The 20,861-nt window shown below is 44.9% G+C and overlaps 1 protein-coding gene across 1 annotated transcript in view; it reads right to left on the bottom strand.

Annotated features, from left to right (window-relative positions):
• Positions 1-1,575: 1,575 nt before the first annotated feature.
• LOC125451861 (ras-related protein Rab-10-like) overlaps positions 1,576-20,861 on the bottom strand; it is a 78,228-nt gene continuing 58,942 nt past the window's right edge. The window contains exon 6 of the mRNA XM_048529539.2: positions 1,576-2,258. Coding sequence (XP_048385496.1) covers positions 2,160-2,258 — 99 coding nt within the window. The 3' untranslated portion in view covers positions 1,576-2,159. The remainder of the gene's footprint in view (positions 2,259-20,861) is intronic.

Genomic DNA, 20,861 nt, shown 5'->3' with positions numbered 1-20,861 from the left:
GGCAGAAAAGAAGGTTTTAAGAAAGTACACAAGCACATACACATTGCAAGTGGCAATCTACGGTACAGCCTCTGCGAGACTGTCTCACATCATACAAGGTTATCAATTTCGACCATTAGCAGAATCAGACCGCAGTGTCAATATGCATGTTAATTTTGGCTTCCCAAAATTCTACCTGCGAGAGACTAATGGATTAACAGTGGCAGGACTACCAGTTTGTACAGATCGTGATATTTTAACCACACCCACAATTGCAAAGCATCATGTGACATGATCAAATCAGTCAGCATCTGTAAGGCTATGACTTTGAAGTGAAATATGAGCCTGTGGCCAGGATGATTACATCAAGACAGAACAGATTACCCAAAGCCCACAAAGACCAAGGTATTTCTCTTGATCTGTACATTAATGTTCTAGATTTGCCCAAAGAATGTACATTTGCATGTAATAGCTGTATTAAATGTCTTTTGGTTTCTTCAACCATGATATCCATGCCCCATTTTTATGTTATGGGAGCTAATAAACACCCTACTGAAGGCAAGCGCACATCATCATCATCACCAAGGGTACGTTCTGTGTCTGCCACCATCAATGTTCCTCCAGTGGTGGATCTCAGTTAAGATACATATCAGTTGACTATTTTACATCATCTAACACTGACCACTATGAAACAGAACTCATTCTTATCTCACCATGCTCCCAACTGCATCTCTCGCAGACTCCTTACACCCTCCAGGTTCTGACTTGATGCTGTCCCAATCCTGGAACCTGAACCTCTCCTATTTTTCTCCCTCCCCCCTCCACCAGTCTGAAGCAGACCTAACATCCCTGCTACTCGACTCAACCCAATGCCACCAAACCCCCTCCAGACCTGACCTGACACTACCTTTCACACTCCACCAACCCACTGAAGTTGACACGACATTATGACTCCCCTACTCATCAGGCACACAGACACCCTATGTCTCTCCAGCTGGCATCCTACTTAGCCGTTAACCTATTTATCTGGTACCTGATCCACCTGCCACCCCCTCACTCCACACATATCTCACACCCTGTCCCCATACCCATCTGGCCCCCTTCCCTCCCTGAAATTTAAAAAAAAAATCCTCTGTTTTGGCTCCAGATCCATTTACCTACAAGTTCAACTTGGTGTGAAAACCGTGCGTGTTTCTCTGTCCAGTCTGAAGATTCATAATTCGGACAGGTCAAAGATGTTACTGATTAAGGCAATGGCCTGCATATTTAAACAAAGATCTGCCTTCTATATAAAATCAACAACCAATGGCTTTGAGTCTTTGCCACCTGGACGTAAATTTGCACTTGACAGGATCAGGGTGAGGTCTAATGAGTAAGTCTCTACTTGCGTATTAATTGCTGATGCATCCAGGTGTCCACCAGATGGAGAATGTTCAAGTCTCCCTTTGTGTAACTGAATTAACTTTACGACGTGCTCCATTTGAAAGTATCAGAACAATTAGTTAAATTTTAATTAAAACATAGACAAGATTTCAAAGCATTCACATAGAAACTCATACCTTGCTCGCAGAACATTCAAGGAAGAGCATAAACTGCTTCATCTGACAATAAATCAGTGTTCATATTCAGTAAAGCTATTTATGAAACACTAAAGTTTACACTGATGCAAGTGTAGGAGTGTGCTCTTTTCATATACAAGTTGTATGTCTAGTTTGTTTATGCCTGAAACCAGGAATATTTAGTTCTCATATAATGTACAGAAGAAAATGATTACCTTAAACAACAGCTCCACTTGTTAAAATTTTAAAATAAAATGTTTCTTATTGCAGAGCTAGTTTTAAAGCAAAGTTTCACGTCCAGACTACGTCTTTAGATTAAAGCATTAAAATTACAAAACAATTAAATAAAGGATGGCTTTATTGAGCATGCTGTGGAAAATGGAATGTACATCAGACTGTAGATTTTCATGTGCAAAATATAAACAGGCCAAATTAAGGTGATTTGCTGAATAAAAAAAATCACACTTTGTAACCAGTCTTAACAGGAGCTATGCTGAAAATTTGTTCAGCAAATATCAACTAAAATAAATAAACTTCGTGCAATTATATTCAAGGAAAATAAATAGTTTGAAGTGTGAATTTGATAGATATTGCCAACTTCGCCAGGTCATTACACAAAATTCAATGTGAGTTGTAGTTGACGGTTCTTCCAGTACAGCAGGTATGAACTGAAGATTTCTTAATATGAATTGAATCAGCACTTGGCAAAAGTCGAGGATTCTAGAAAGAAAAGATTATGGCATGAGAAAGACAATAAAAAATGAGGGAGGGCTGAGTATTTATCTTTGCAATTCCATCCAAATTCACAGAGAAAGGACAATGAAATGAGCTTCGAAGCCACCTGTCGCCACACCAATCAGGATTCTACACCCACACACCACCACTGCAATGCATGCTCCTACATTGCCTGCTGAATACAAATGAAAGTAGATATATGTAGCCAGTGTCTCAATGGATTCTCCTTCTTTCTGCCTGTATTACTGTCACTTACCAAGGCTACTATGGAACAGTGACAACAGATCCCAGGAAAATAAATTTCAAGATGTAGGACACCGACACGAATTTGAACTGAACTTGGGTGGTAGGGGGAGCAATTAAAAGAAAAGTGACTTCCTCTGATGTCTGGTTTCCTTGCTTAAAAAGCAGCTAAGTTTAGAACACACCAGAAAGAAAGAGGGTCCTTCTTAAATATGGTAGTTGGGTTTAATTATGACACTGGAATTCAACATATCATTCAAATGAGGTAGGGATCATCTATCATCACAGCTCTGGTTGTATTCAGCAAAATAATTGACACATGTGCTGTTATTTCTCTGTAGCGTAGCAATGAGTCTGCTCCCTTGAAGACTTTTCTGATATCCATAAAGGTGCATGAAATTCCTTGCTATTGTAAGAGTAAGCAGCCAAAATCATTAGATTCAGTTTAAGCCTTTAAGGCAAAATAGCAGCTGTTTTGTTGGCACCACAAATCCCTCCAAAATGACATCTGCCAAATACATACATATTTCTGGTGCTTGCCACACCCGGCACCATTTTGATGACATCATGTGCTTGCAAGCCGGAAATTTCCAGCTCAAATATGTCAGTTCAGCGGAACCTGAAGTTAATTACTATTTATCATTGATTTGACCTCAGCGGTGCCTTTGGTGCTACTGAAAATATGCTTTCTTTACCTCACACAGCTAAATAAATGTTTAGCAGTAGGCAGGATCCCTCACCAGGGATGCTTAGAGAGATCATTTGCTTTTTTCAGATTAGTTGTTGATTCTTTTTGGGAGGACCTTTCTGCAATTGTAGAAGTATTGGTGGTTTCTAGAGCTGTTTTAAAAGTGACAAATTCAATATGAAATGAGTTGACACCTGGTAGAGAACTGTGCCCAAATTCAAGGGTTATGCATTTTCATGGAATACAGCAGTTCGGGAGGATGAACAAAGGAGATACAGAGGGGTATAGACTAGTGGAAAGGGAGCAAGAGGGAGGGGCTATGAACTTGAGGCCATTTTTGTCCAAGTCTTCAGGGAGCAATTCCCCTATATCATGTTTTGCGAAGAACACTAATTCAGACGACTGCACTTCACAAATGTGATCCTTATTGAATTCTGTCATCTGCTGCAGAACTGTAGGCTCAGATTAGGGGAAGAACAGCCTTGTCTGTGGCTGTGAAGTTGATTATGCCGTGAACATTTAAAAGCTTGATATCATTAAAATCTGGAGCAGGCGTAAGTGTAACATCTTGCAGCTTTCAATCACTGTAGCATAAGCTCATTTGTATTCTAAGTGAGCTGAATACATTTAATTTTCTCTTTCCCGAGAGAATTAGGCAAACTGAGAATGTTGCTTTTCAAGGTTTGTAGGCTTCTTTGGTTCCAAGATACAGAGATTGCAAGCATGCCCCTGTCAGGGACTGCATGCCAACTCTGACAGTAAACAGCATAGATTCCACTCCCACTATGTCCATCTGGTGTGTGAGCATATGTAACATATCACGAAGGTCAAGGAACAGTATCCCAGCATCAGTGATGTCGTCTTGCTTCTAAGCAGTACACTGTGCCTCCTGCATTTGGGCTGAAACAGAAAATCTTAAACTTATTGAGTACACAAAGTATCCTTTGATTACATGGCATAGGAAACTGAAGACAACATCCATTTAATTAAAACCACTCTGTCACTCTGCAGGGGAGATGATAGCACGGTGGTAATGAAACAGGGTGAGTAATCTAGTGATGCAAGCCAACTTCTGCGAGCACATGTTCAAATTCTGCTATGGGAAATGGAATATAAGTTTAATTAGTACGTGTGGAAAATAAAGCTAGCGTCAGTCATGATAACCATCAAACAATGATAGATTGTTGTTAAAAACCCAACCATGTCATTAATGACCTTTAGGAAATCAAATCTGATGTCCTTTCCTTGTCTGACCTTTATGTAACTATTCTTAACTGCCCCTCTGTAATAGCCCAATAAGCCACTGAGTTCACAAGGGCAGTGTTACATTTACAGTGCCAGTTACCAGTGTTACCCACATTCTATGAAAAGGTATGGAAAACAAACATGGCATGTGATTAAGCAGGGCACCTGCAAGCATATCAGTTCTGCCACTACCTACAGCACTTGGAGGAGCTGAGCAGTACTCATCATAGTTTGAGTCAAGATTTGTTGTGATCCGGAGATTCCTGAATAACCTTGCCACTACTTTTGCAGTGACATGTTGAACAGGAAGGAGACAGTTCGTCAAGACAGCCTTTGGTACCACCGAACGTAGCCCAATTCCCCATTTGACAACTGTCCCAAATTTTATATTTCCCCTGTTAGTGATTGTCAGGCACTTGCTTGGTAACAATGCTGAAGTGCCAACACAAAACAAATATTCAAATACATAAATTAAACCATACCATTCTGAATACAAAAGCCATCATTAATCATTCTTCTGTATTCCCCTTATGTTTGATTTTAGTGTACCTTTGCCTATGAAGTGCTATGTCTGTGGAAGGCTGCTAATCTTCAGTAGTGGAGACTGCAGATGGCTTTGCAGGACGATCCATGTAGCTCTGGACTAGAAAGCTTAGTTTTGGATAGTGTCACTTTTCTAGGAGAAACAGCAGTCTGGGTTATCTGGCTGACTGGCAAGGACAGTAGTACAGCAACAGTGATTGGAGGATGAATGTCATTCTGAGATTCGTGCTCCACAGAGCCAAAGCATCTATCCACAGCATTGTTTGATAAATGTTACATGCTGTATGTCACTTTGAACAGTAATTCTGATGGCATCAGTCAGACTATTCTTGGCAAAAAGCTGGGTATACACTATTTCAGTCTGAAATTGCTCAGCAACACCCAATGTTATGCTACAAGTGGTCATCAGAAGCTGTAACCTGGATGTGCCAGGTCACCACTTGGGTAGAGGAGAACATTGGCACAAAGCTCTGCACCAAATTAATGAAACTTCATCATGCTCTTTGATATTGTTCATAGGTTTTCTGCTGGTCTACCAATGTAGCAAAAATCTCAGTGCACATCCACCTGTATACTGCCTGGTTGTAGTCCTCCAGCAAGCTAGTAGGTGTGCTATGTTTGTTTGCTGCCCTGATTTGCTGCTCTGGTTGCAGACTTGCCTCATGAATTTACATATTTCTATTGTACCATCCACCATGAGCAAACTAGACGCTGAAAATTCACAACTGGCTATTATTAAGTGAGCAACTTCAGTTCTCCACTTGCTTTGAAAAGCCACAAAGTTGGACACCATTCAGTAAAATATTGTCTGGGGCTCTCTTAGTGTCGGGGCATGTATAGGCGGGGAATTTGTTAGGTGCATCTAGAAGGGCTGCTTGAAACAATATGTAGTAGTCCAAGTAGGGAAGAGGCCATACTAGACTTGGAATTGGGGAATAAGCATGCCAGGTGATCAAAGTTTCAGCAGGGAAGTATTTCAGGAACAGTGACCATAATTCTGTAAATTTTGAGTCATGTAGGATAAGGATAAGTCGTGACATGAAAGTCTTAATTAGAGGAAGGTTAACTACGACAATAGTAGGCAGGAACCAGGGAATGTAGATTGGGGGCAGCTATTTGAGGGTAAATTCACCTCTGTCATCTGGGAATCTTTTAATGGCAAGTTGATTAAATTTCAGGACCTGCACTTTCCTGTGAAAATTAAGGATAAGAATGGCAAGATTCCAGAACGCTGGATAACAAAATAAATTGTGAACTTAATCAAAAATGAGGCAAATGTAATGTTTAGGAAAATGAACCCAGACAGAGCCCTTGAAGCATACAAATAGAGCAGGAAAGAACTTAAACTTAGTAGGACTAAAGGAAGGCATGAAATGTCTTTGGCAAACAGGAATAAGGAAAATCCCAAGGCATTTTACACATATATAAGGAGCAAAAGGCCAGCCAGGGAAGGGGTAGGTCCACTCAAAGACAAAAGAGGGAACTTATGTATGGAGCTGAGGAAGTAGACGAAGTCCAACAAAAACTTTGCATCAGTATTCACAAAACAGGAGGTATGGATGGTAGTCTATAGAGTGGTAGGTTGATATTCTAGTCCATGATGATATAAAAAAGATGTTGGATACTTTGAAAAGGATTAAAGTAAACAAATACCCAGAACCTGATGGGATCTATCCCAGAATACTGATGGAGGCAAGGGAGGAAAATGATGGGTTCTTGAACAAAAATGTTGTATCCTCTTTAGTCACAGGAGATGTCCCAGAGGACTAGAGAATTGCCTTTGTTTAAGAAGGACAACAGATATAATCTGAAAAATTATAGGCCAGTGATCCTTACGTCGGTAGTAGGAATATTGCTGGAGAAGATACTTAGGGACAGGATTTATTCACATTCGGGAAAATATGGACTTTCTAGAGATAGACAGCATGGCTCTGTGTGGGTGAGGTCGTGTCTCTTAAACTTGATTGAGATTTTTGGGGAAGTGACAAAGATGACTTATAAAGGCTGGGCTAGATGAACTTCAGCAAGGCCTTTGACAAGGTCTCTCATGGCACGCTGATAGAGAGATCTGCAGTGAGACAAGGGATCTGCAGTGAGCTGGTCAGGTGTATACGGAATTAGCTTGGTCAAAGAAGACAGATATTGCAGACTCTAGAGAACTATCACCAGTAGTGTTCCACAGGGATCAGTGCTCTTATAAAATAACATAGCTGATTTGAAAGAAAACGTAAGTGTTCTGTTAAGGATTACATAAAGATTGGGGAGATGCCAATAGTGAGGAAGATTGCTAGAGGATAGAGCAGAACATAGATAGGCTGGAGATAGACTTGGGTGGAGAAATAGCAGATGGAATTTTTAATCTGGAAAAATGCAAGGTGACACAATTTAGAAAGCATACACTAAATAGCAGAGCCCTTAGAAATATTAGCATACAGAGGGATCTTGGCATACAGTTCTCTGAAAGTAGCAAGGCAAGTGTATAACATGGTGAAATTTGCATATGGAATGCTTGCCTTCATTAGAGTACAGAGTATAGAGTTTAGCCACATTTGGAATATTATGTACAGGTCACGACAATTCCAGATGGATGTAAAGGCTTTAGAAAACGTACAGAAAAGGTTTACCAGGATATTGCCTGGTTTGCAGGGTATTAGCTATAAGGACAGACTGGACAAACTTGGTTTGTTTTCACTTGAACGTTGGATGCTGAGGTGCAACCTGACAGAAGTTTACAAAATTATAAGGGTCATGGATAGAATGGATTGTCAGTTTCTTCCCAGGGTAGAAATTGCAATCACTAGAGAACACATATTTAAACTAAAAGGGAGAAAGTATAAAGGAGATGTGAGAGGTAAGTTTTTTTTATGCAGAAGGTGGTAACTGCCTGAAATGTGTTGCCAGAGGAGAAGCTAAAAGCATATACAAAAAGCAACGTTAAAGATGCATCTTGACAGATTAATGAATAGGCAAGGAATACAGGGATATGGACCGCAAAAGGTCTTTCAGTTAGAAAGGCAAGATGTGTCTGTGCAGGCTTGTTCTTTAAAATCTCAGGCCATGTTCCACAGACATCAGACAAACGCACACCACAAACACGGACAATGACATCGACATGTGCCAGTTTCTAAAGCCCTCATGCGACATCACCAATTCATTTACAGTACACTTCTGTACTTCAGTGCTTCAGCTTATGACACCACAGCAACTATTACTGAAATGCTGCGGCAAAGACACTGTGCTCAGGGGCATGCACAAAATACATAGACAGAACACAGAACAACATAGCACAGTACAGGCCCTTCAGCCCACAGAGCTAGGCTGCATCTCCAGGCTGTTTGCTTGCTCTCTTAGGGGTCATTCATTTTCAGGTTACTTTGATGTTCACAGCATTTTCTTACCATGGGTTCCTTTTCCTATACACACTTTACCCCACAGTCAGAGATACCAAGCTCTCAGTTCTTCTGTATTATCATGCTGTTTAATGCAGGCACAAAGCCAAAAAGCTTGTTATGGTTGTCATCAGTCCTGTGTCAAACCAAGAGAGCTAACTTTCGGTCAGGAGGTCTTGATACAGGAAGGCAGCCTCCAAGAGATCGAAGGGTTTGGACACAGTCAGACAGTTGCTCAGTGTGATTAGAGTCAGGATCCTCTCCTTGTCAGGGGTAGGGAACCAAATGTTAAACAACCTGTGCCTATCTTCTCTCTTTCTACCCTATGCAGGGTTTTTCCTCCTGGAATAAGCAAGATGAAAGTGAATGGCACAGCTGTTATTTTTGATGCAGATGGAGCCATATTTTGAGTGAGTGAGTAGGCAGTGTACACGGCATGCAGGGTTAGTGATGTGACGGCTTGGGGTGGTTGAGAGTGAGTGAGGGAAGATGTTGCAGGTGATAGTGTGGAGTGTTTAGTGGGAGTTCGGTGCACAGCAGAGATAGAGTGAGTTTGTGATATCGTAGAGAAGTTAAATGACTTTCTTTCTGCAATGATGGGCATTTCTCCAGATGCTTAAGATTGCACGGACCTAGTGGAAACCTGGGACCAGGTCGTTATGGTCTATTTTTGTGGAATCCATTGCTGGTCCTGGGAGAAGAGGACACCCCACCTCTGCACCACCCTATCCAACAGGACCTCCAGGTGTTTGCCCAGAAGGAAATCTTTCCCTGTTGTACCATGTCATGGACAAATGTCAGGAACCATACAGGTCAGCTCTGGAACTGAAGTCAGTGCTGATGACAGTGGCACCAGGATGCCAGTCTATTCCAGGATATCCAGGCAGTTGCAAGTTGTTCTGGGAATGGTGACTGGGGGAATGGGGCTAGAATCAGAGAAAAGGATGATCATGGGGCTACATTAGTGGTTAATGAAGAAAATTTGGTAAGAAGCAATGTAAGAATTCAGTGGGCCTCATGGAGAGAAACCGTGAAACCCAGCAAAATTGACACTTAGCCAAAATAAAAGTATGATTCAGTCTAGAGGTAGTAGATAGATTTTCTGAAGAAGGGTCCAGACCCAAAATGTCAGCTCCACTGATGCTGCCCTGCCTGCTGTGTTCATCCAGCTCTACACCTTATTATCTATGATTCAGCCTAGCCTTTCTTCAAGAGATAGTAGGAGCTGCCAATGCTGGAGAATCTGAGACAACACGGTGTAGAGCTGGATGAACATAGCAGGCCAAGCAACATTAGAGGAGCAGGAAAGCTGACGTTTTGGGTCTAGGCCCTTCTTCAGAAATGGGGGAGGGGAAGGGGATTCTGAAATAAATAGGGAGAAAGAGGGAGGTGGATAGAAGATGGATAAAGGACAAGATAGGTGGAGAGGAGACAGACAGGTCAAGAAGGCAGGGTTGGAGCTAGTAAAGGTGAGTGTAGATGGAGAGTTAGGGAGGGGATAGGTTGATTCAGGGAGGACGGACAGGTCAAGGAGATGGGATGAGGCTAGTAGGTAGGAGATGGGTGCGGGTCTTGTGGTGGGAGGAGTGGATAGGTAGGAGGACAGGTTAGGGAGGCAGGTACGAGCTTGCAGACGGCGGAAGTGTCGGAGGACGACCGCATCTCTCGCATTTCCAGCAACTCATCCCTCACACCCCCTCCCCGCAATAATAACCAAAATAGAATGCCCCTCATCCTCAAGTACCACACCACCAACCTCTGGATCCAATGCATCATCCTCTGACACTTCAGCCGTCTGCACTACCAAAGACATTTTTCCCTCCCCATCCTTATCTGCTTTCTGGATGAACCACTCTGTCTGTGACTCCCTTGTCTGCTCCACACTCCTCACCAGCCCCACCAGTCCCAGCACTTTTCCCTGCAACCGCAGGAAGTGTTACACTTGCCCCTACACCTCACCCCTACACCTTATCCCTCACACCCATCCCAGTCGCTAAGAAGACCTTCCACATCAAACAGATAATCACCTGCACGTCTGCTAATGTGATATACTGCATCCGCAGTTCCAGATGTGGCCTCCTCTACTGTGGGAAACCAAGCGGAGGCTTGGGGACTGCTTTGTGGAACACTTGGTGTGCACCAAACAACTGCATCTCCCAGTTGTGAACCATTTCAACTGTCCCTCCCACTCCTTGGACAATATGTCCATCCTGGGTCTCCTGCAGTGCCACAACGATGCCACCCGAAAGTTGGAGGAACAGCATCTTATATTTTGCTTCGGAACCCTGCAGCCCAATAGTATCAATGTGGACTTCACAAGCTTCAAAATCTCCCCTCCCCCGACCACATCCCAAAACCATCCCCCTTTCTCCCTATTTATTTCAGAATCCCCTTCCCCTCCTCCAGTTCTGAAGAAAGGTGTAGACCTAAAATGTCAGCTTCATCCAGCTCTACACCTTGTAGCCTTTCTTCAAGTTCTGCTTTCGTATTTTTCCATCACTGCATGATCAGATTGCAGTTCTTGTGAAACTTAAGGGAGAAAGGCACAGATTTGAATGTGTTAAAAGGAGGAGGGGAACACTGGAGCAGCACATATACATCATCTGCAGCTTTGAAATTATAAGATAAAGGTTGAAAGGGCTGCTGACTGGAAAAGAAGGACCCTTTGCCCTGCTATACAAGCAAGCACATGAGGATCATGTTTTCGAAAAGAGACAAAATTATAGCAGACTTCAGCACATGTCTCAGCAGCACGGCGACATTTTAATCTGCTGAAGATAAATTTTAAAATCAACTATCTGGAAAGCTTAGAAAAGCCATGGATCCTGAACTTGCTTGCCTTCATTGTTTGGGGCCAGGAGGTTTAGGTACAGGGGAAGGTCCCTAAATTGAGCTGTTGGGGAAAAAAAAAACCCTTGAGGCACAGAATTGCAAGATAGCAAGTCTGAAAACAAAGTTGTATTATTTTATTCAATAGTTACAATAGTAGATGTTATAGCAAAGCAAGGCATTAATGAGCTGTGAGGTAAATTTTAATGATCCTTGATGCTTATTTCAACCTGAAGATTGAAGAAGAGCCCAGTGGTTCAGTGGATCACACTGCTGCCTCACAGCACCAGGTACACGGGTTCAATTCCAACCTTGGGGGTGGCTGTCCGTGTAGCGTTTACATATTCTCCCTGTGGTCTGTGATAATGGGAACTGCAGATGCTGAAGAATCCAAGACAACAAATTGTGTAGCTGGGTGCACACAGCAGGCCAAGCAGCATCTCAGGAGCACAAAAGTTGATGTTTCGGGCCTAGACCCTTCATCAGAGAGGGGGATGGGGAGAGGGTTCTGGAATAAATAGGGAGAGAGGGGGACGCGGACCGAAGATGAAGAGCAAAGAAGATAGGTGGAGAAGAGAGTATAGGTGGGGAGGTAGGGAGGGGATAGGTCAGTCCAGGGAAGACGGACAGGTCAAGGAGGCAGGATGAGGTAGTAGGTAGGAAATGGAGGTGTGGCTTGAGGTGGGAGGAAGGGATGGGTGAGAGGAAGAACAGGTTAGGGAAGCGGAGACAGGCTGGGCTGGTTTTGGGATGCAGTGCGGGGAGGGGACGAGCTGGGCTGGTTTTGTGATGCAGTGGGGGGAGGGGAAGAACTGGACTGGTTTTGGGATGCAGTGGGGGAAGGGGAGATTTTGAAGCTTGTGAAGTCCACATTGATACCATTGGGCTGCAGGGTTCCCAAACGGAATATGGGTTGCTGTTCTTGCAACCTTCGAGTGGCATCATTGTGGTACTGCAGGAGCCCCATGATGGACATGTCGTCGGAGGAATGGGAGTTAAAATGGTTCACGACTGGGAGGTGCAGTTGTTTATTGCGAACCAAGCGGAGGTGTTCTGCAAAGCGGTCCCCAAGTCTCTGCTTGGTTTCCCCAATGTAGAGGATGGCACACCGGGTACAATGGACACAGTATACCACATTGGCAGATGTGCAGGTGAACATCTGCTTAATATGGAAGGTCAGCTTGGGGCCTGGGATGGGGGTGAGGGAGGAGGTGTGGGGGCAAATGTAGCACTTCCTGCGGTTGCAGGGGAAGGTACCGGGTGTGGTGAGGTTGGAGGGGAGTGAGGAGCGGACAAGGGAGTCATGGAGAGAGTGGTCTCTCCGGAAGGCAGACAAGGATGGAAAAATGGCTTGGGTGGTGGGGTCGGATTGTAGATGGCAGAAGTGTCGGAGGATGATGTGTTGTATCCGCAGGTTGGTGGGGTGGTGTGTGAGAACGAGGGTGATCCTCTTGGGGTGGTTGTGGCGGGGGGCGGGGTGTGAGGGATGTGTTGCGGGAAATGCGGGAGACATGGTCAAGGGCGTTCTCCACCACAGCAGGGGGAAATTTGCAGTCCTTGAAGAACGTGAACATCTGGGATGTGCGGGAGTGGAATGCCTCATCCTGGGAGCAGATGCGGAGGAATTGGGAATGGAATTTTTGCAGGAGGTGGGTGGGAGGTGGTGTATTCTAGGTAGCTGTGGGAGTCAGTGGGCTTGAAATGGACATCAGTTTCTAACTGATTACCTGAGATGGAGATTGAGGCGCCCAGGAAGGTGAGGGATGTGTTGGAGATAGCCCAGGTGAACTTGAGGTTGGGGTGGAAGGTGTTGGTTGAGTGGATAAACTGTTCAAGCTCCTCTGGGGAGCAAGAGGCGGCGCCGATACAGTCATCAATGTAACGGAGGAAGAGGTGGGGTTTGGGGCCTGTGCATGTGTGGAAGAGGGACTTTTCCACGCAACCTACAAAGAGGCAGGCATAGCTTGGGCCCATGCGGGTACCCATGGCCACCCCCTTTCTCTGTAGGAAGTGGGAGGAATTGAAAGAGAAGTTGTTGAGGGTGAGGATGAGTTCAGCTAGGCGGATGAGTGTGTCAGTGGAGGGGGATTGGTCGGGCCTCCGGGACAGGAAGAAGCGGAGGACCTTGAGGCCATCTGCATGAGGAATACAGGTGTATAGGGGCTGGACGTCCATTGTAAAAATGAGGTGTTGGAGGCCAGCGAGTTGGAGGTTCTGGAGGAGGTGGAGGGCGTGGGTGGTGTCACAGACGTAAGTAGTGCGTTCCTGGACCAAAGGGGGGAAAATGGAGTCCAGATAGGTAGAGATGAGTTCGGTGGGGCAGGAACAGGCTAAGATAATGGGTCGACCAGGGCAGGCAGGTTTGTGGATTTTGGGAAGGAGATAGTAGCGGGCCATGCGGGTTTTGGGAACAATGAGGTTGGAGGCTGTGGGTGGGAGGTCCCCTGAGGTGATGAGGTCATGGATGGTGTTGGAGATGATGGTTTGGTGCTCAAGAGTGGGGTCATGATTAAGGGGGAGGTAGGAGGTGGTTTTGGAGAGTTGGCGCTGGCCTCGGCGATGTAGAGGTCAGTGCGCCATACTACCACTGCGCCTCCCTTGTCTGCAGGTTTGATGGTGAGGTTGGGGTGGGAGCGGAGGGCTGCCCCTTCTGTGGGGGAGAGATTGGAGTGGGTGAGAGGGGTGGAGAGGTTGAGGTGGTTGATGTCTCGATGGCAGTTGATGAAGAGGTCAAGGGAGGATAGGAGGTCTGGGGGTGGTGTCCAGGACAAGGACTTGTGTTGGAGGCGGGTGAAGGGTTCAGTGGAGGGAGGGTTAGGCTCCCGGTTACAGAAGTAAGCGTGGAGGCGAAGGTGGCAGAAAAACTGTTCGATGTCCAAACGTGACTGGTATTCGTTGATGTGTGGGTGGAGGGGGACAAACATGAGCCCCTTGCTTAGAACTGACCATTCATCCTCAGTCAGTGGGAGGTCTGGGGGGATGGTGAAGATGCGGCATGGCTTAGTGTGGCTGTCTTCTCTGGGATTGCTAGCTGTGGACCATGGGTACCCGCATGGGCACAAACTATGCCTGCCTCTTTGTAGGTTACGTCGAACAGTCCCTCTTCTGCACCTACACAGGCCCCAAACCCCACCTCTTCCTCTGTTACATTGATGACTCTATCAGCGCCGCCTCTTGCTCCCCAGAGGAGCTTGAACAGTTCATCCACTTAACCAACACCTTCCACCTCAACCTCAAGTTCACCTGGGCTATCTCCAACACATCCCTCACCTTCCTGGACCTCTCAGTCTCCATCTCAGGTAACCAGTTAGAAACTGATGTCCATTTCAAGCCCACTGACTCCCACAGCTACCTGGAATACACCTCCTCCCACCCACCCTCCTGCAAAAATTCCATCCCCTATTCCCAATTCCTCCACCTCTGCCGCATCTGCTCCCAGGATGAGGCAATCCACTCCCGCACATCCCAGATGGCCACGTTCTTCAAGGACCGCAACTTTCCCCCCTGTTGTGGTCGAGAACGCCCTTGACCACGTCTCCCGCATTTTCCGCAACACATCCCTCACACCCCGACCCCGCCACACCCGCCCCAAGAGGATCCCCCTCATTCTCACATACCACTCCACCAACCTCCGGATACAACGCATCATCCTCCAACACTTCCGCCATCTACAATCCGACCCCACCACTCAAGCCATTTTTCAGTCCCCACCCTTGTCTACCTTCTGGAGAGACCACTCTCTCCGTGACTCCCTTGTCCGCTCCACACTCCCCTCCAACCCCACCACACCCGGCACCTTCCCCTGCAACTGCAGGAAGTGCTACACTTGCCCCAACACCTCCTGCCTCACCCCCAATCCCAGGCCCCAAGATGACCTTCCATATTAAGCAGATGTTCACTTGCACATCTGCCAATGTGGTATACTGCATCCATTGTACCTGGTGTGGCTTCCTCTACATTGGGGAAAGCAAGCGGAGGCTTGGGGACCGCTTTGCAGAACACCTCCGCTCAGTTCGCAATAAACAACTGCACCTCCCAGTGGCGAACCATTTTAACTACCCCTCCCATTCCTCAGACGACATGTCCATCATGGGGCTCCTGCAGTACCACAATGATGCCACTCGAAGGTTGCAAGATCAGCAACTCATATTCCGCTTGGGAACCCTGCAGCCCAATGGTATCAATGTGGACTTCACAAGCTTCAAAATCTCCCCTTCCCCCACTGCATCCCAAAACCAGCCCAGTTCTTCCCCTCCCCCTACTGCATCACAAAACCAGCCCAGCTCGTCCCCTCCCCGCACTGCATCCCAAAACCAGCCCAACCTGTCTCCGCTTCCCTAACCTATTCTTCCTCTCACCCATCCCTTCCTCCCACCCCAAGCCGCACCTCCATTTCCTACCTACTAACCTCATCCCGCCTCCTTTACCTGTCCGTCTTCCCTGGACTGACCTATCCCCTGCCTACGTCCTCATCTATACTCTCCTCTCCACCTATCTTCTTTTCTCTTCATCTTCGGTCCACCTCCCCCCTCACCCTATTTATGCCAGTTCCCTCTCCCCATACCCCTCTCTGATGAAGGGTCTAGGCCCGAAACGTCAGCTTTTATGCTCCTGAGATGCTGCTTGGCCTGCTGTGTCCATCCAGCTTCACAATTTGTTATCTCCCTCTGGTCTGCGTGGATTTCCTCTCAGTGCTCTGGTTTCCTCGCAAAATCCAAAAATGGGCAGGGTAGGTGGATTGGCCATGCTAAATAGCCCATAGGACCAGGGATGTTTAGGTTAGGTTGGTTAGATGTGGGAAATGCAGGGGAGTGGGTCTGGGTGGGATGCTCTTCAAAGGGTCGGGGTGAACCTGTTGGGCCAAATGGCCTGTTTCTACACTGTAGAGATTTAATGAATGTATTAAATTGAACAGAAGAAACCATCTGGACCAGATGCTTTTATTAATGATCTTTACAAGTTAGATGTAAAAGCAGAATTAATGCTGGGAGACAATGGCCTAGTGGTATTATCATGGGACTGCTGATCCAGAGGCCCAGCGTTCTGGGGACCCGGGTTCCAATCTTGCCATGACAGGTGGTGGAATTTGAATTCAATCAATATCTAGAATTGAAGAGTCTAATGATGACCATGAATCCCTTGCTGATTGTTGTAAAAATCCATCTGGTTCACTAATGTCCTTTAAGGAAGGAAACTGCCAGCCTTGCCTGATCTGCAGTGACCATACAATTTCTTAAGCACAGCACTAGAAAGAAGCATCAAAAAATAAAATGCAACCAGGAGGAAAAGTGCAAGATACCATAAAAATCTGCTCGTGCTGTAGTGTAAAGAGGACCCACAGATATGAACACTGTCCTGCAAATGAAGCAGAATGCTTTAATTGTAACAAGTTAGCCATATTGGAAAGATGTAGCAAGATTACAACTTCTGCTTTCACAGGTTCCAATGAAAAACTCTTCAGATGTAGAGATTGTTTACTTCATTAATAGGTCTATCAGAGAAGAAACCAAAAAATTTACTTCCTCGGTGAGATAAATAAGTCATCTTACACTCTGGAATATAGATAAATATACAAATTCACTTATCACTTTAAACTAGATACTCAAGAGTGTCTTTTTGCGAGGATGATGACTTCAGTTTGTACAAGGGGGCATAGCTACAAATTGGGGGGTGATAGATTTAAGACAGATGTCAGAAGCAGGTTCTTTACTCAGAGAGTGGTAAGGGTGTGGAACGCCCTGCCTGCCAATGTAGTTAACTCAGCCACATTAGGGGTATTTAAACAGTCCTTGGACAAGCATATGGATAATGATGGGATAACGTAGGGGGAGGGCTTAGATTAGTTCACAGGTTGGCGCAACATCGAGGGCCAAAGGGCCTGTTCTGCGCAGTATTGTTCTATGTTCTATGTACCAGTTCCTCTAATAACAAACGGTCGTTATCAAAAACATGGACAACTGGGATTGAACTAAAAGTCAAAGGGAAGCCACAGGAAATGTGAAAGGTTCTCAGATTATATCACTGTCTTAAAGATTTTTTACCGACAGACCACAAAACTCCAGTTTCCTGTCTGATGAAAAGAACTTGCTTGAATGTCTCTGAGAATCCATAGGTTCTGGTTGAGATTAATAAAATTCACAATTGAAATGGTAAACACACAGGGCAAGCCATACATAAAATGAACTTGTCCAGAGCCATGACTGGGCATGACAGAGCCATTCGAGGCAACATTAATGAGATTTAGTCATCTCCGTAGTTCACTGCAGTATAACAGCCAGCAAGCTCTAAAAAAGCTCCAAGAAATTCATCATAAGCACATGTAAGAAGAGAAATGCTTCTACTTCTGTTAATTTTGCACACAGGACCTGAGGAGCTACTTTTTCACACAGAGGATGGTGTGTATATGGAATGTACTGCCAGAAGTGGTGGAAGCAAGTACAATTATGTTTAAATGATATTTGAACAGGTACTTGAATAGGAAAGGTTTAGAGGGATACGGGCCAAATGCAGGCATTTGGTGCTAGTTCCATTCAGGATAACTAGTTGGCAAGGACGAGTTGGACCAAAGGCTCAATTTCCATGCTTTATGACTCTGTGACAGTAATATTTCAGTACTGTGCTTTTGAAAATGTTCTTCGAGAACAAGACACACTTTAGGATTGTGGATGATTTTCTATGTGATGAAAGACCAGTGATTCTTGTCTCACTCTGCATATCATTTGGGTATTTGGCATTATTGTGGTTGGTCAGTAAACTCGCGGATGACAAGAAAGTTGGTGAGGTGGTAAACAGTGAGATGGGAAGTCTTAGGTTACAGAAGATTATAGATGGGTTGATCAGTAGCAAATGGAATTTAATCCAGATGAATGGGAAGTGATGCACTTGCGCAGGGCAAACAACATAAGGGAATGCCATGATAAATTGGGGGGCCTGGAAAATACCAAGGATCAGAGGGACCTTGGGGTGCATATCCACCAATCCCTTAAGATAGTAGGACAGATCAATAAAGTAGTTAAAAAGGCATGTGGAATACCTGCCTTTATTAGTCAAGGCTTCAAGTTTAAGAGCAGGGAGGTTATGAAATGGTGTTTCAGTCACAGCTAGAGTATTGTGTGCAGTTCTGAAATCCACATTACAGGTGAAGTGTGACTTCACTGGAGAAGGTGCAGAGGTTTGCCTGGATGTTGTCTGGAATGGAAACTGCAATTATGAATTGAGATTGGCCACACTGGGATTGTTTTCCTTTGAGCAGAGGAGACAGAAGGGGGACATGATTGAGATGTATAAAGTTATGCGAGGCATAGATAGGGTAGAAAAGAAGGAATGTTTCTCCTTGGTGGAAGGATTAATGACGAAGGGGCATAAACGTAAGGTTATGTAATAGGTTTAAAGAGGATGAGATGAATTTTTTTCATGCTTGAGAGGATATTGGGAACCTGGAACTCACTGCCTGCAAGAGTGGTAGAGGCAGAAACCCTCTTAACATTTAAGAAATATTTACATGTGCACTTGTGATGCCAAGGCCAAGTGTAAAATGGGATTAGAATAGTTAGGTGGAGGAACACAGCAGGCCAGGCAGCATCAGAGGAGCAGAAAACTTGATGTTTTAGGATAGGACCTATTTCTGAAGAAGGATCCTGGTCCAAAACGTCAACTTTTCTGCTCCTCTGATGCTGCCTGGCCTGCTGTGTTCCTCCAGCTCCATACTGTGTTGTCCCTGACTCCAGCATCTGCAGTTCTTGCTATCTCTTAGAATAGTTAGGTAGTTTTTTTTGACAGGTGCAGATGCAGCAGGCCAAAAGCCTTCTACTTTGCTTTATGCCTCTGTGACTATGCCATCTTGGAACATGCATATCACAACATGCTAGGAAATAGTCTCAGTGATCCATGTCAGGGCTGGGAATAAAGTGATGTATGAAAGAAACAATTTCTATTGGATTTTCAAAAAGCACTAAACTACAGATCTACTCCATTACTCTATGCTTTAGTACCTGTTGCTGGTAAGAAAGCTCAGGACACAACATTCTATTCTACTCCAAAAAGTTACTTCCAGGGTTAAATCTAAGATTACTGGAAAGTGCAAGGCACGACAGAAGGTATCAGTACAGGAAAGGATAAACAGACCATGTTCCAAGAACACATTACGAGATGGCAGCAGAGAAGGATGCTTCAGCCAGAGCTCCTCCATTCCTTTTCCATTCTTTTCTCTTACTTTCCCACTTTTCTCTTTTGTTTTCTTCCTTTTCTCGGCCTCGACCACCCTGGCCCTGACCTTTTGGCCTCCAAACTCCTGGCCTCCGACCATGCAACCTCAGAACTCCAAGCCTCCGAACTTATTGCCTCAGAACTCTCAGCCTTGGAATTCCAAGCGTCGGCATAGCAGCCTCCTGGCCCAGCATGGCAGTCTCTTGTCCCTGCGTGGCAGTCTGCCAGCCCCATGTGGTGTCCTCTTGGTCTGGCATGGTGATCTCCCAGCAGGCCAGCCTGGTGGTTTTCAGGCAGTACATGGCGGCCTTTCAGCCTGGCATGGCCTTGGCATGGACCTCTGGTCTCAAGGTGATACCAGAGTGATCTCCCGGCCTCGTGAACGCTGAGGGGAAACTAGGCACTGTCTGAAGTCAAGGTCCAGTGCGGACTGGAGGTTAGGTGCCAGCATGGACTGGGTTGGAGAACTGTTGTTCTGAACATTGTTTTTCTCCATCTTATAACTTATTCCTAAAGTCTGCAATGCTGGAACATTTTTTAACTTCTCTATTTTTCCAAGAACTGCAACTGAAAAAGCTGTACCTTGGGACCTTTTGTACCTAAGATGGCACCACAAGTGGCAAATTGTACACTTTTCACTCTACTCCTTTTTGTACATGTGACAATAAAGCTAATTCTAATTCTAGAAAGAGACAGAATGCTCAAACCTAAGAATAAATAACAGATATCACAAAAATAATGAAAGAACAAAACTGAAGGTTCTGCATCTGAATCAAAGAAATATCCATGCAAAACAGAAACAGTGTGAACTGCAGATGCTGGAGTCAAAGATAACACAGTGTGGAGATGGAGGAACACAACAGGGCAGGCAGCATCAGAGGAGCAGGAAAGTTGATGTTTCGGGTTGGGACTCTTCTTCAAAAAATTCTGAAGAAGGGTCCCAACCCAAACGTCAACTTTCCTGCTCCTCTGATGCTGCCTGGCCTAGTGTGTTCCTCCAGCTCCACACAGTGTTACCTAATGCAAAACAAATGCCCTTATAGCTCAAGAAGAATTCACTAAACACAATCTGATGGCTGTTTTAAATACATTGCTGAAAGATAGAGTGGACAGGGACCTGAATGTTAAGGGTACAGAGCATTTAGGAAGAACAAAGTTTTAGCATTATTAAGACACTACTATAAACCAGCAAGCCCCATAATCAATGAATTTTACATTCAGATTGAAGAATAGAAAATCGCATTGAAGACTAGTATTTTATATTTAAATAAAGGCAATTATCATGGCATGAAAGCACAACTTACTAAAGTGAATTGGCAAATTAGGTTAGGGGAGGGTTAAATAGAGATACAGCGGTAGATGTTTAAGAGGATATATCAAAATACACAGAATAGGTACATTTCAGCAAAAAAGAAAATTTCCAAGGGAAGAACCCTCTTTTCATGG

The sequence above is a fragment of the Stegostoma tigrinum genome, chromosome 5 (assembly GCF_030684315.1).
Source record: "Stegostoma tigrinum isolate sSteTig4 chromosome 5, sSteTig4.hap1, whole genome shotgun sequence".
NCBI lineage: Eukaryota > Metazoa > Chordata > Chondrichthyes > Orectolobiformes > Stegostomatidae > Stegostoma > Stegostoma tigrinum.
Note: the sequence above shows the minus strand (reverse complement) of the source record. Positions and strands in the feature narration are given on the sequence as shown.